Source organism: Engystomops pustulosus, chromosome 9 (genome assembly GCF_040894005.1).
Source record: "Engystomops pustulosus chromosome 9, aEngPut4.maternal, whole genome shotgun sequence".
Taxonomy (NCBI): domain Eukaryota; kingdom Metazoa; phylum Chordata; class Amphibia; order Anura; family Leptodactylidae; genus Engystomops; species Engystomops pustulosus.
In genome coordinates this window covers 108,146,128-108,162,426 of record NC_092419.1, presented here as the reverse complement: position 1 = coordinate 108,162,426, position 16,299 = coordinate 108,146,128, and the positions used below count along the sequence as shown (strand labels likewise).

The window sequence follows — 16,299 nt, the reverse complement described above, 5'->3', positions numbered from 1 at the left end:
GAGTATTTCTGGAGAGGAGTGTGCTGATCTAGAGGATGGGTCACAGATGTACAGAGTATTTCTGGAGAGGAGTGTGCTGATCTAGAGGATGGGTCACAGAAGAGCAGAGTATTTCTGGAGAGGAGTGTGCTGATCTAGAGGATGGGTCACAGTAGAGCAGAGTATTTCAGGAGAGGAGTGTGCTGATCTAGAGGATGGGTCACAGATGTACAGAGTATTTCAGGAGAGGAGTGTGCTGATCTAGAGGATGGGTCACAGAAGAGCAGAGTATTTCAGGAGAGGAGTGTGCTGATCTAGAGGATGGGTCACAGATGTACAGAGTATTTCTGGAGAGGAGTGTGCTGATCTAGAGGATGGGTCACAGAAGAGCAGAGTATTTCAGGAGAGGAGTGTGCTGATCTAGAGGCTGGGACACAGATGTACAGAGTATTTCAGGAGAGGAGTGTGCTGATCTAGAGGCTGGGTCACAGAAGAGCAGAGTATTTCTGGAGAGGAGTGTGCTGATCTAGAGGCTGGGTGACAGATGTACAGAGTATTTCAGGAGAGGAGTGTGCTGATCTAGAGGATGGGTCACAGAAGAGCAGAGTATTTCTGGAGAGGAGTGTGCTGATCTAGGGGATGGGTCACAGAAGCACAGAGTATTTCAGGAGAGGAGTGTGCTGATCTAGAGGCTGGGACACAGATGTACAGAGTATTTCTGGAGAGGAGTGTGCTGATCTGGAGGATGGGTCACAGTAGAGCAGAGTATTTCAGGAGAGGAGTGTGCTGATCTAGGGGATGGGTCACAGAAGAGCAGAGTATTTCAGGAGAGGAGTGTGCTGATCTAGAGGCTGGGTCACAGTAGAGCAGAGTATTTCAGGAGAGGAGTGCGCTGATCTAGAGGATGGGTCACAGAAGAGCAGAGTATTTCTGGAGAGGAGTGTGCTGATCTAGAGGATGGGTCACAGAAGAGCAGAGTATTTCTGGAGAGGAGTGTGCTGATCTAGAGGATGGGTCACAGATGTACAGAGTATTTCTGGAGAGGAGTGTGCTGATCTAGAGGATGGGTCACAGAAGAGCAGAGTATTTCTGGAGAGGAGTGTGCTGATCTAGAGGATGGGTCACAGATGTACAGAGTATTTCTGGAGAGGAGTGTGCTGATCTAGAGGATGGGTCACAGATGTACAGAGTATTTCTGGAGAGGAGTGTGCTGATCTAGAGGATGGGTCACAGAAGAGCAGAGTATTTCTGGAGAGGAGTGTGCTGATCTAGAGGATGGGTCACAGATGTACAGAGTATTTCTGGAGAGGAGTGTGCTGATCTAGAGGATGGGTCACAGAAGAGCAGAGTATTTCTGGAGAGGAGTGTGCTGATCTAGAGGATGGGTCACAGATGTACAGAGTATTTCAGGAGAGGAGTGTGCTGATCTAGAGGATGGATCACAAAGGAGCAGAGTATTTCAGGAGAGGAGTGTGCTGATCTAGAGGACGGGTCACAGAAGAGCAGAGTATTTCTGGAGAGGAGTGTGCTGATCTAGAGGATGGGTCACAGATGTACAGAGTATTTCTGGAGAGGAGTGTGCTGATCTAGAGGATGGGACACAGTAGAGCAGAGTATTTCAGGAGAGGAGTGTGCTGATCTAGAGGATGGGTCACAGAAGAGCAGAGTATTTCAGGAGAGGAGTGTGCTGATCTAGAGGATGGGTCACAGATGTACAGAGTATTTCTGGAGAGGAGTGTGCTGATCTAGAGGCTGGGTCACAGAAGAGCAGAGTATTTCTGGAGAGGAGTGTGCTGATCTAGAGGCTGGGTGACAGATGTACAGAGTATTTCAGGAGAGGAGTGTGCTGATCTAGAGGATGGGTCACAGAAGAGCAGAGTATTTCTGGAGAGGAGTGTGCTGATCTAGAGGATGGGTCACAGATGTACAGAGTATTTCTGGAGAGGAGTGTGCTGATCTGGAGGATGGGTCACAGTAGAGCAGAGTATTTCAGGAGAGGAGTGTGCTGATCTAGGGGATGGGTCACAGAAGAGCAGAGTATTTCAGGAGAGGAGTGTGCTGATCTAGAGGCTGGGTCACAGTAGAGCAGAGTATTTCAGGAGAGGAGTGCGCTGATCTAGAGGATGGGTCACAGAAGAGCAGAGTATTTCTGGAGAGGAGTGTGCTGATCTAGAGGATGGGTCACAGAAGAGCAGAGTATTTCTGGAGAGGAGTGTGCTGATCTAGAGGATGGGTCACAGATGTACAGAGTATTTCTGGAGAGGAGTGTGCTGATCTAGAGGATGGGTCACAGAAGAGCAGAGTATTTCTGGAGAGGAGTGTGCTGATCTAGAGGATGGGTCACAGATGTACAGAGTATTTCTGGAGAGGAGTGTGCTGATCTAGAGGATGGGTCACAGATGTACAGAGTATTTCTGGAGAGGAGTGTGCTGATCTAGAGGATGGGTCACAGAAGAGCAGAGTATTTCTGGAGAGGAGTGTGCTGATCTAGAGGATGGGTCACAGATGTACAGAGTATTTCTGGAGAGGAGTGTGCTGATCTAGAGGATGGGTCACAGAAGAGCAGAGTATTTCTGGAGAGGAGTGTGCTGATCTAGAGGATGGGTCACAGATGTACAGAGTATTTCAGGAGAGGAGTGTGCTGATCTAGAGGATGGATCACAAAGGAGCAGAGTATTTCAGGAGAGGAGTGTGCTGATCTAGAGGACGGGTCACAGAAGAGCAGAGTATTTCTGGAGAGGAGTGTGCTGATCTAGAGGATGGGTCACAGATGTACAGAGTATTTCTGGAGAGGAGTGTGCTGATCTAGAGGATGGGACACAGTAGAGCAGAGTATTTCAGGAGAGGAGTGTGCTGATCTAGAGGATGGGTCACAGAAGAGCAGTGTATTTCAGGAGAGGAGTGTGCTGATCTAGAGGATGGGTCACAGATGTACAGAGTATTTCTGGAGAGGAGTGTGCTGATCTAGAGGATGGGACACAGTAGAGCAGAGTATTTCAGGAGAGGAGTGTGCTGATCTAGAGGATGGGTCACAGTAGAGCAGTGTATTTCAGGAGAGGAGTGTGCTGATCTAGAGGCTGGGTCACAGATGTACAGAGTATTTCAGGAGAGGAGTGTGCTGATCTAGAGGATGGGTCACAGTAGAGCAGAGTATTTCAGGAGAGGAGTGTGCTGATCTAGAGGATGGGTCACAGAAGAGCAGAGTATTTCAGGAGAGGAGTGTGCTGATCTAGAGGATGGGTCACAGAAGAGCAGAGTATTTCAGGAGAGGAGTGTGCTGATCTAGAGGATGGGTCACAGAAGAGCAGAGTATTTCTGGAGAGGAGTGTGCTGATCTAGAGGATGGGTCACAGTAGAGCAGAGTATTTCTGGAGAGGAGTGTGCTGATCTAGAGGATGGGTCACAGATGTACAGAGTATTTCTGGAGAGGAGTGTGCTGATCTAGAGGATGGGTCACAGATGTACAGAGTATTTCTGGAGAGGAGTGTGCTGATCTAGAGGATGGGTCACAGATGTACAGAGTATTTCTGGAGAGGAGTGTGCTGATCTAGAGGATGGGTCACAGAAGAGCAGAGTATTTCTGGAGAGGAGTGTGCTGATCTAGAGGATGGGTCACAGATGTACAGAGTATTTCTGGAGAGGAGTGTGCTGATCTAGAGGATGGGTCACAGATGTACAGAGTATTTCTGGAGAGGAGTGTGCTGATCTAGAGGATGGGTCACAGATGTACAGAGTATTTCTGGAGAGGAGTGTGCTGATCTAGAGGATGGGTCACAGATGTACAGAGTATTTCTGGAGAGGAGTGTGCTGATCTAGAGGATGGGTCACAGAAGAGCAGAGTATTTCTGGAGAGGAGTGTGCTGATCTAGAGGATGGGTCACAGATGTACAGAGTATTTCAGGAGAGGAGTGTGCTGATCTAGAGGATGGGTCACAGATGTACAGAGTATTTCAGGAGAGGAGTGTGCTGATCTAGAGGATGGATCACAAAGGAGCAGAGTATTTCAGGAGAGGAGTGTGCTGATCTAGAGGACGGGTCACAGAAGAGCAGAGTATTTCTGGAGAGGAGTGTGCTGATCTAGAGGATGGGTCACAGATGTACAGAGTATTTCTGGAGAGGAGTGTGCTGATCTAGAGGATGGGTCACAGAAGAGCAGAGTATTTCTGGAGAGGAGTGTGCTGATCTAGAGGATGGGTCACAGATGTACAGAGTATTTCTGGAGAGGAGTGTGCTGATCTAGAGGATGGGTCACAGAAGAGCAGAGTATTTCTGGAGAGGAGTGTGCTGATCTAGAGGATGGGTCACAGATGTACAGAGTATTTCAGGAGAGGAGTGTGCTGATCTAGAGGATGGGTCACAGATGTACAGAGTATTTCAGGAGAGGAGTGTGCTGATCTAGAGGATGGATCACAAAGGAGCAGAGTATTTCAGGAGAGGAGTGTGCTGATCTAGAGGACGGGTCACAGAAGAGCAGAGTATTTCTGGAGAGGAGTGTGCTGATCTAGAGGATGGGTCACAGATGTACAGAGTATTTCTGGAGAGGAGTGTGCTGATCTAGAGGATGGGACACAGTAGAGCAGAGTATTTCAGGAGAGGAGTGTGCTGATCTAGAGGATGGGTCACAGATGTACAGAGTATTTCAGGAGAGGAGTGTGCTGATCTAGAGGATGGGACACAGTAGAGCAGAGTATTTCTGGAGGAGTGTGCTGATCTAGGGGATGGGTCACAGAAGCACAGAGTATTTCAGGAGAGGAGTGCGCTGATCTAGAGGATGGGTCACAGATGTACAAAGTATTTCAGGAGAGGAGTGTGCTGATCTAGAGGATGGGACACAGAAGAGCAGAGTATTTCAGGAGAGGAGTGTGCTGATCTAGAGGATGGGTCACAGATGTACAGAGTATTTCTGGAGAGGAGTGTGCTGATCTAGAGGATGGGACACAGTAGAGCAGAGTATTTCAGGAGAGGAGTGTGCTGATCTAGAGGATGGGTCACAGTAGAGCAGAGTATTTCTGGAGAGGAGTGTGCTGATCTAGAGGATGGGTCACAGAAGAGCAGAGTATTTCTGGAGAGGAGTGTGCTGATCTAGAGGCTGGGTGACAGATGTACAGAGTATTTCAGGAGAGGAGTGTGCTGATCTAGAGGATGGGACACAGTAGAGCAGAGTATTTCAGGAGAGGAGTGTGCTGATCTAGAGGATGGGACACAGTAGAGCAGAGTATTTCTGGAGAGGAGTGTGCTGATCTAGAGGCTGGGTCACAGATGTACAGAGTATTTCAGGAGAGGAGTGTGCTGATCTAGAGGATGGGTCACAGTAGAGCAGAGTATTTCAGGAGAGGAGTGTGCTGATCTAGAGGATGGGTCACAGTAGAGCAGAGTATTTCAGGAGAGGAGTGTGCTGATCTAGAGGATGGGTCACAGAAGAGCAGAGTATTTCAGGAGAGGAGTGTGCTGATCTAGAGGCTGGGACACAGATGTACAGAGTATTTCAGGAGAGGAGTGTGCTGATCTAGAGGCTGGGTCACAGAAGAGCAGAGTATTTCTGGAGAGGAGTGTGCTGATCTAGAGGCTGGGTGACAGATGTACAGAGTATTTCAGGAGAGGAGTGTGCTGATCTAGAGGATGGGACACAGTAGAGCAGAGTATTTCAGGAGAGGAGTGTGCTGATCTAGAGGATGGGACACAGTAGAGCAGAGTATTTCTGGAGAGGAGTGTGCTGATCTAGAGGCTGGGTCACAGTAGAGCAGAGTATTTCAGGAGAGGAGTGTGCTGATCTAGAGGATGGGTCACAGAAGAGCAGAGTATTTCAGGAGAGGAGTGTGCTGATCTAGAGGCTGGGTCACAGAAGAGCAGAGTATTTCAGGAGAGGAGTGTGCTGATCTAGAGGATGGGTCACAGTAGAGCAGAGTATTTCAGGAGAGGAGTGTGCTGATCTAGAGGATGGGTCACAGTAGAGCAGAGTATTTCAGGAGAGGAGTGCGCTGATCTAGAGGATGGGTCACAGAAGAGCAGAGTATTTCTGGAGAGGAGTGTGCTGATCTAGAGGATGGGTCACAGATGTACAGAGTATTTCTGGAGAGGAGTGTGCTGATCTAGAGGATGGGTCACAGATGTACAGAGTATTTCTGGAGAGGAGTGTGCTGATCTAGAGGATGGGTCACAGAAGAGCAGAGTATTTCTGGAGAGGAGTGTGCTGATCTAGAGGATGGGTCACAGATGTACAGAGTATTTCTGGAGAGGAGTGTGCTGATCTAGAGGATGGGTCACAGATGTACAGAGTATTTCTGGAGAGGAGTGTGCTGATCTAGAGGATGGGTCACAGATGTACAGAGTATTTCTGGAGAGGAGTGTGCTGATCTAGAGGATGGGTCACAGAAGAGCAGAGTATTTCTGGAGAGGAGTGTGCTGATCTAGAGGATGGGTCACAGAAGAGCAGAGTATTTCTGGAGAGGAGTGTGCTGATCTAGAGGCTGGGTCACAGATGTACAGAGTATTTCAGGAGAGGAGTGTGCTGATCTAGAGGATGGGTCACAGAAGAGCAGAGTATTTCTGGAGAGGAGTGTGCTGATCTAGAGGATGGGTCACAGAAGAGCAGAGTATTTCTGGAGAGGAGTGTGCTGATCTAGAGGATGGGTCACAGATGTACAGAGTATTTCTGGAGAGGAGTGTGCTGATCTAGAGGATGGGTCACAGATGTACAGAGTATTTCTGGAGAGGAGTGTGCTGATCTAGAGGATGGGTCACAGAAGAGCAGAGTATTTCTGGAGAGGAGTGTGCTGATCTAGAGGATGGGTCACAGAAGAGCAGAGTATTTCTGGAGAGGAGTGTGCTGATCTAGAGGATGGGTCACAGAAGAGCAGAGTATTTCTGGATCGGAGTGTGCTGATCTAGAGGATGGGTCACAGATGTACAGAGTATTTTTGGAGAGGAGTGTGCTGATCTAGAGGATGGGTCACAGAAGAGCAGAGTATTTCAGTATAGGAGTGTGCTGATCTAGAGGATGGGTCACAGTAGAGCAGAGTATTTCAGGAGAGGAGTGCGCTGATCTAGAGGATGGGTCACAGAAGAGCAGAGTATTTCTGGAGAGGAGTGTGCTGATCTAGAGGATGGGTCACAGAAGAGCAGAGTATTTCTGGAGAGGAGTGTGCTGATCTAGAGGATGGGTCACAGATGTACAGAGTATTTCTGGAGAGGAGTGTGCTGATCTAGAGGATGGGTCACAGATGTACAGAGTATTTCTGGAGAGGAGTGTGCTGATCTAGAGGATGGGTCACAGAAGAGCAGAGTATTTCTGGAGAGGAGTGTGCTGATCTAGAGGATGGGTCACAGATGTACAGAGTATTTCTGGAGAGGAGTGTGCTGATCTAGAGGATGGGTCACAGATGTACAGAGTATTTCTGGAGAGGAGTGTGCTGATCTAGAGGATGGGTCACAGATGTACAGAGTATTTCTGGAGAGGAGTGTGCTGATCTAGAGGATGGGTCACAGAAGAGCAGAGTATTTCTGGAGAGGAGTGTGCTGATCTAGAGGATGGGTCACAGAAGAGCAGAGTATTTCTGGAGAGGAGTGTGCTGATCTAGAGGATGGGTCACAGAAGAGCAGAGTATTTCTGGAGAGGAGTGTGCTGATCTAGAGGATGGGTCACAGAAGAGCAGAGTATTTCTGGATCGGAGTGTGCTGATCTAGAGGATGGGTCACAGATGTACAGAGTATTTTTGGAGAGGAGTGTGCTGATCTAGAGGATGGGTCACAGAAGAGCAGAGTATTTCAGTATAGGAGTGTGCTGATCTAGAGGATGGGTCACAGAAGAGCAGAGTATTTCAGGAGAGGATTGAGCTGATCTAGAGTATGGGTCACAGAAGAGCAGAGTATTTCTGGAGAGGAGTGTGCTGATCTAGAGGATGGGTCACAGATGTACAGAGTATTTCTGGAGAGGAGTGTGCTGATCTAGAGGATGGGTCACAGAAGAGCAGAGTATTTCTGGAGAGGAGTGTGCTGATCTAGAGGATGGGTCACAGATGTACAGAGTATTTCTGGAGAGGAGTGTGCTGATCTAGAGGCTGGGTCACAGATGTACAGAGTATTTCAGGAGAGGAGTGTGCTGATCTAGAGGATGGGTCACAGATGTACAGAGTATTTCTGGAGAGGAGTGTGCTGATCTAGAGGATGGGTCACAGAAGAGCAGAGTATTTCTGGAGAGGAGTGTGCTGATCTAGAGGATGGGTCACAGATGTACAGAGTATTTCTGGAGAGGAGTGTGCTGATCTAGAGGATGAGACACAGATGTACTATGTCAGGAGAGGAGTGTGCTGATCTAGAGGATGGGTCACAGATGTACAGAGTATTTCAGGAGAGGAGTGTGCTGATCTAGAGGATGGGTCACAGTAGAGCAGAGTATTTCAGTAGAGGAGTGTGCTGATCTAGAGGATGGGTCACAGAAGAGCAGAGTATTTCAGGAGAGGAGTGTGCTGATCTAGAGGATGGGTCACAGAAGAGCAGAGTATTTCTGGAGAGGAGTGTGCTGATCTAGAGGCTGGGTGACAGATGTACAGAGTATTTCAGGAGAGGAGTGTGCTGATCTAGAGGATGGGTCACAGAAGAGCAGAGTATTTCTGGAGAGGAGTGTGCTGATCTAGAGGATGGGTCACAGATGTACAGAGTATTTCTGGAGAGGAGTGTGCTGATCTAGAGGCTGGGTCACAGATGTACAGAGTATTTCAGGAGAGGAGTGTGCTGATCTAGAGGATGGGTCACAGATGTACAGAGTATTTCTGGAGAGGAGTGTGCTGATCTAGAGGATGGGTCACAGAAGAGCAGAGTATTTCTGGAGAGGAGTGTGCTGATCTAGAGGATGGGTCACAGAAGAGCAGAGTATTTCTGGAGAGGAGTGTGCTGATCTAGAGGATGGGTCACAGATGTACAGAGTATTTCTGGAGAGGAGTGTGCTGATCTAGAGGATGGGTCACAGTAGAGCAGAGTATTTCAGTAGAGGAGTGTGCTGATCTAGAGGATGGGTCACAGAAGAGCAGAGTATTTCTGGAGAGGAGTGTGCTGATCTAGAGGATGGGTCACAGAAGAGCAGAGTAATTCTGGAGAGGAGTGTGCTGATCTAGAGGATGGGTCACAGATGTACAGAGTATTTCTGGAGAGGAGTGTGCTGATCTAGAGGATGGGTCACAGATGTACAGAGTATTTCTGGAGAGGAGTGTGCTGATCTAGAGGATGGGTCACAGATGTACAGAGTATTTCTGGAGAGGAGTGTGCTGATCTAGAGGATGGGTCACAGATGTACAGAGTATTTCTGGAGAGGAGTGTGCTGATCTAGAGGATGGGTCACAGATGTACAGAGTATTTCTGGAGAGGAGTGTGCTGATCTAGAGGATGGGTCACAGATGTACAGAGTATTTCTGGAGAGGAGTGTGCTGATCTAGAGGATGGGTCACAGAAGAGCAGAGTATTTCTGGAGAGGAGTGTGCTGATCTAGAGGATGGGTCACAGAAGAGCAGAGTATTTCTGGAGAGGAGTGTGCTGATCTAGAGGATGGGTCACAGAAGAGCAGAGTATTTCTGGAGAGGAGTGTGCTGATCTAGAGGATGGGTCACAGATGTACAGAGTATTTCTGGAGAGGAGTGTGCTGATCTAGAGGATGGGTCACAGAAGAGCAGAGTATTTCTGGAGAGGAGTGTGCTGATCTAGAGGATGGGTCACAGAAGAGCAGAGTATTTCTGGAGAGGAGTGTGCTGATCTAGAGGATGGGTCACAGATGTACAGAGTATTTCTGGAGAGGAGTGTGCTGATCTAGAGGATGGGTCACAGATGTACAGAGTATTTCTGGAGAGGAGTGTGCTGATCTAGAGGATGGGTCACAGAAGAGCAGAGTATTTCTGGAGAGGAGTGTGCTGATCTAGAGGATGGGTCACAGAAGAGCAGAGTATTTCTGGAGAGGAGTGTGCTGATCTAGAGGATGGGTCACAGAAGAGCAGAGTATTTCTGGATCGGAGTGTGCTGATCTAGAGGATGGGTCACAGATGTACAGAGTATTTTTGGAGAGGAGTGTGCTGATCTAGAGGATGGGTCACAGAAGAGCAGAGTATTTCAGTATAGGAGTGTGCTGATCTAGAGGATGGGTCACAGAAGAGCAGAGTATTTCAGGAGAGGATTGAGCTGATCTAGAGTATGGGTCACAGAAGAGCAGAGTATTTCTGGAGAGGAGTGTGCTGATCTAGAGGATGGGTCACAGAAGAGCAGAGTATTTCTGGAGAGGAGTGTGCTGATCTAGAGGATGGGTCACAGATGTACAGAGTATTTCTGGAGAGGAGTGTGCTGATCTAGAGGCTGGGTCACAGATGTACAGAGTATTTCAGGAGAGGAGTGTGCTGATCTAGAGGATGGGTCACAGATGTACAGAGTATTTCTGGAGAGGAGTGTGCTGATCTAGAGGATGGGTCACAGAAGAGCAGAGTATTTCTGGAGAGGAGTGTGCTGATCTAGAGGATGGGTCACAGATGTACAGAGTATTTCTGGAGAGGAGTGTGCTGATCTAGAGGATGAGACACAGATGTACTATGTCAGGAGAGGAGTGTGCTGATCTAGAGGATGGGTCACAGATGTACAGAGTATTTCAGGAGAGGAGTGTGCTGATCTAGAGGATGGGTCACAGTAGAGCAGAGTATTTCAGTAGAGGAGTGTGCTGATCTAGAGGATGGGTCACAGAAGAGCAGAGTATTTCAGGAGAGGAGTGTGCTGATCTAGAGGATGGGTCACAGAAGAGCAGAGTATTTCTGGAGAGGAGTGTGCTGATCTAGAGGCTGGGTGACAGATGTACAGAGTATTTCAGGAGAGGAGTGTGCTGATCTAGAGGATGGGTCACAGAAGAGCAGAGTATTTCTGGAGAGGAGTGTGCTGATCTAGAGGATGGGTCACAGATGTACAGAGTATTTCTGGAGAGGAGTGTGCTGATCTAGAGGCTGGGTCACAGATGTACAGAGTATTTCTGGAGAGGAGTGTGCTGATCTAGAGGATGGGTCACAGAAGAGCAGAGTATTTCTGGAGAGGAGTGTGCTGATCTAGAGGATGGGTCACAGAAGAGCAGAGTATTTCTGGAGAGGAGTGTGCTGATCTAAAGGATGGGTCACAGATGTACAGAGTATTTCTGGAGAGGAGTGTGCTGATCTAGAGGATGGGTCACAGTAGAGCAGAGTATTTCAGTAGAGGAGTGTGCTGATCTAGAGGATGGGTCACAGAAGAGCAGAGTATTTCAGGAGAGGAGTGTGCTGATCTAGAGGATGGGTCACAGAAGAGCAGAGTATTTCTGGAGAGGAGTGTGCTGATCTAGAGGATGGGTCACAGATGTACAGAGTATTTCTGGAGAGGAGTGTGCTGATCTAGGGGATGGGTCACAGATGTACAGAGTATTTCAGGAGAGGAGTGTGCTGATCTAGAGGATGGGTCACAGAAGAGCAGAGTATTTCTGGAGAGGAGTGTGCTGATCTAGAGGATGGGTCACAGATGTACAGAGTATTTCTGGAGAGGAGTGTGCTGATCTAGAGGCTGGGTCACAGATGTACAGAATATTTCTGGAGAGGAGTGTGCTGATCTAGAGGATGGGTCACAGAAGAGCAGAGTATTTCTGGAGAGGAGTGTGCTGATCTAGAGGATGGGTCACAGATGTACAGAGTATTTCTGGAGAGGAGTGTGCTGATCTAGAGGATGAGACACAGAAGAGCAGAGTATTTCTGGAGAGGAGTGTGCTGATCTAGAGGATGAGACACAGATGTACTATGTCAGGAGAGGAGTGTGCTGATCTAGAGGATGGGTCACAGATGTACAGAGTATTTCTGGAGAGGAGTGTGCTGATCTAGAGGATGAGACACAGATGTACTATGTCTGGAGAGGAGTGTGCTGATCTAGAGGATGGGTCACAGATGTACTATGTCAGGAGAGGATGGAGCTGCTTTATCCTCACTTTTACCTCTTGCAGATTTATACTGGAGCCGGCCAAAAAATCCACCACATTACTGGGCAACGATAGATTGGACTGGAGGAATTCCCGGAAATCTGTCTTGTTTTTCACCACTGAATCCAATGTAAATCCTGAAAGCAGATCGGATACAACATGGTTACACGGCGGAGGGGATATCATGTGCTTGTAGTATTTTGTATAAATTGCTGAATTTCTCCATCTGGACGCAGGAAAGGGGAAGGAATTTGCAGATTAAGGATCCAGAGCAGCAGATGGCGGTGTCCTGGGCTGCCCGGCTGGGGGTGCAGGTGCAGATCTGCAGACCATGTACCTGGCTGCCGCTGGAAGTGCTTCTCCAGGGAGCTGTGGTCACTGCTCAAAGACTCCAGGTGACTCTTCAGAGACTCCAGCTCGTCCTCCAGCCCCGGACGCTCCGTATCAAACAGGTTACTGTTCTCCACCACTTCTGTCAGCCGCTCCAGGAGCTGAGTGACCCTGCACAACATGGGGACACATCGGACACTTCAGGGTTAATCAGGCAGGTCAGAGCAATGAGACAAGGAATTATGTGTCTATACCTGCAGATTACATGAAGGATCAGTGCAATTATTACTGCAACATAGCTGCGCTATGTATCTAATCCCATGATGTGTGATACTGACTGCTGAGCCGTGTATCTAATCCCATCCTGTGTGATACTGACTGCTGAGCTGTGTATCTAATCCTATCCTGTGTGATACTGTCTGCTGAGCTGTGTATCTAATCCTATCCTGTGTGATACTGCCTGCTGAGCTGTGTATCTAATCCTATCTTGTGTGATACTGTCTGCTGAGCCGTGTATCTAATCCCATCCTGTGTGATACTGTCTGCTGAGCCGTGTATCTAATCCCATCCTGTGTGATACTGTCTGCTGAGCTGTGTATCTAATCCTATCCTGTGTGATACTGACTGCTGAGCTGTGTATCTAATCCTATCCTGTGTGATACTGTCTGCTGAGCTGTGTATCTAATCCTATCCTGTGTGATACTGACTGCTGAGCTGTGTATCTAATCCTATCCTGTGTGATACTGCCTGCTGAGCTGTGTATCTAATCCTATCCTGTGTGATACTGACTGATGAGCTGTGTATCTAATCCTATCCTGTGTGATACTGCCTGCTGAGCTGTGTATCTAATCCCATCATGTGTGATACTGTCTGCTGTGCTGTGTATCTAATCCTGTCCTGTGTGATACTGTCTGCTGAGCTGTGTATCTGATCATATCCTGTGTGATACTGTCTGCTGAGCTGTGTATCTAATCCTCTCCTGTGTGATACCTGTCTGCTGAGCTGTGTATCTAATCCTATCCTGTGTGATACTGTCTGCTGAGCTGTGTATCTAATCCCATCATGTGTGATACTGTCCGCTGTGCTGTGTATCTGATCATATCCTGTGTGATACTGTCTGCTGAGCTGTGTATCTAATCCTCTCCTGTGTGATACCTGTCTGCTGAGCTGTGTATCTAATCCTATCCTGTGTGATACCGCCTGCTGAGCTGTGTATCTAATCCCATCCTGTGTGATACTGTCTGCTGAGCTGTGTATCTAATCCTATCCTGTGTGATACTGTCTGCTGAGCTGTGTATCTAATCCTACCCTGTGTGATACTGCCTACTGAGCTGTGTATCTAATCCTACCCTGTGTGATACTGCCTGCTGAGCTGTGTATCTAATCCTATCCTGTGTGATACTGCCTGCTGAGCTGTGTATCTAATCCTATCCTGTGTGATACTGTCTGTTGAGCTGTGTATCTAATCCTACCCTGTGTGATACTGTCTGCTGAGCTGTGTATCTAATCCTCTCCTGTGTGATACTGTCTGCTGAGCTGTGTATCTAATCCTACCCTGTGTGATACTGTCTGCTGAGCTGTGTATCTAATCCTACCCTGTGTGATACAGTCTGCTGAGCTGTGTATCTAATCCTATCCTGTGTGATACTGTCTGCTGAGCTGTGTATCTAATCCTACCCTGTGTGATACAGTCTGCTGAGCTGTGTATCTAATCCTATCCTGTGTGATACTGCCTGCTGAGCTGTGTATCTAATCCTATCCTGTGTGATACTGCCTGCTGAGCTGTGTATCTAATCCTATCCTGTGTGATACTGTCTGTTGAGCTGTGTATCTAATCCTACCCTGTGTGATACTGTCTGCTGAGCTGTGTATCTAATCCTCTCCTGTGTGATACTGCCTGCTGAGCTGTGTATCTAATCCTACCCTGTGTGATACTGACTGCTGAGCTGTGTATCTAATCCTATCCTGTGTGATACTGACTGCTGAGCTGTGTATCTAATCCTACCCTGTGTGATACTGACTGCTGAGCTGTGTATCTAATCCTACCCTGTGTGATACTGACTGCTGAGCTGTGTATCTAATCCTATCCTGTGTGATACTGACTGCTGAGCTGTGTATCTAATCCTATCCTGTGTGATACTGACTGCTGAGCTGTGTATCTAATCCTACCCTGTGTGATACTGACTGCTGAGCTGTGTATCTAATCCTATCCTGTGTGACTAGCCTATGATGTGTGATACTGAGCTGCTAACTATAAAGAGAACGGATATTTTTGGAAACTTCTCAGCTTTCTGGAAATAGGGAGAGTTGCAGGAGATAAATAGTCGGTGAGAGGGAAGGTGAGAGCTCGGAGTCACAGGTCGGTCACTACTCACGTGGAGTTTGTGTACTGCAGGAATCCGTACTCATCTCTCTGGCCATCGGGACACAGAGACTGCATGACGGGCAGGATCCCGGCGGAGGTGAGGGGTGCCGCAGTGTAGAAGGCTGGGGAGACAGGACACAGGTGAGAGAGTGGCCCAGGCAGCGGGGACACACAGGACACCGGCCGGAGGACAGCGGGACAACTAGTCATATCAGAGAGGTTATTACAGAGGAGACACCGCAACCAAAACCCCACATCTAGGCACCAGCAGCGGAGGGGTTAATAGGTTAGACGTGTAAGAGTGTATCTTAGACAGGGACTAAAGAGGGAGCACCACTATATACTGCCTGCACAGCAGAGGAGCACTACTATATACTGCCTGCACTACTATATACTGCCTGCACAGCAGAGGGAGCACTACTATATACTGCCTGCACAGCAGAGAAGCACTACTATATACTGTCTGCACTACTATATACTGCCTGCACAGCAGAGGGAGCACTACTATATACTGCCTGCACAGCAGAGGAGCACTACTATATACTGCCTGCACTACTATATACTGCCTGCACAGCAGAGGGAGCACTACTATATACTGCCTGCACAGCAGAGAAGCACTACTATATACTGTCTGCACTACTATATACTGCCTGCACAGCAGAGGGAGCACTACTATATACTGCCTGAACAGCAGAGAAGCACTACTATATACTGCCTGCACAGCAGAGGGAGCACTACTATATACTGCCTGCACAGCAGAGGGAGCACTACTGTATACTGCCTGCACAGCAGAGGAGCACTACTATATACTGCCTGCACAGCAGAGGAGCACTACTATATACTGCCTGCACAGCAGAGGGAGCACTACTATATACTGCCTGCACAGCAGAGGAGCACTACTATATACTGCCTGCACAGCAGAGGGAGCACTACTATATACTGCCTGCACAGCAGAGGGAGCACTACTGTATACTGCCTGCACAGCAGAGGAGCACTACTATATACTGCCTGCACAGCAGAGGAGCACTACTATATACTGCCTGCACAGCAGAGGGAGCACTACTATATACTGCCTGCACAGCAGAGGAGCACTACTATATACTGCCTGCACTACTATATACTGCCTGCACAGCAGAGGAGCACTACTATATACTGCCTGCACAGCAGAGAAGCACTACTATATACTGCCTGCACAGCAGAGGGAGCACTACTATATACTGCCTGCACAGCAGAGGAGCACTACTATATACTGCCTGCACAGCAGAGGAGCACTACTATATACTGCCTGCACAGCAGAGGAGCACTACTATATACTGCCTGCACAGCAGAGGAGCACTACTATATACTGCCTGCACAGCAGAGGGAGCACTACTATATACTGCCTGCACAGCAGAGGGGCACTACTATATACTGCCTGCACAGCAGAGGGAGCACTACTATATACTGCCTGCACAGCAGAGGGAGCACTACTATATACTGCCTGCACAGCAGAGGAGCACTACTATATACTGCCTGCACTACTATATACTGCCTGCAGAGCAGAGGGAGCACTACTATATACTACCTGCACAGCAGAGGGAGCACTACTATATACTGCCTGCACAGCAGAGAAGCACTACTATATACTGCCTGCAGAGCAGAGGGAGCACTACTATATACTGCCTGCACAGCA

General features: G+C 48.3%; 1 protein-coding gene across 1 annotated transcript in view; it reads right to left on the bottom strand.

Annotated features, from left to right (window-relative positions):
• Window positions 1–16,299, bottom strand: part of ABCA2 (ATP binding cassette subfamily A member 2) — a 78,662-nt gene that overhangs the window by 43,204 nt on the left and 19,159 nt on the right. Inside the window, exons 3-5 of the mRNA XM_072125475.1 lie at window positions 14,638–14,749; window positions 12,270–12,433; window positions 11,948–12,069 (exon numbers count right to left, since the gene is read on the bottom strand). Of these exons, the coding sequence (XP_071981576.1) occupies window positions 11,948–12,069; window positions 12,270–12,433; window positions 14,638–14,749 (398 nt within the window). The remainder of the gene's footprint in view (window positions 1–11,947; window positions 12,070–12,269; window positions 12,434–14,637; window positions 14,750–16,299) is intronic.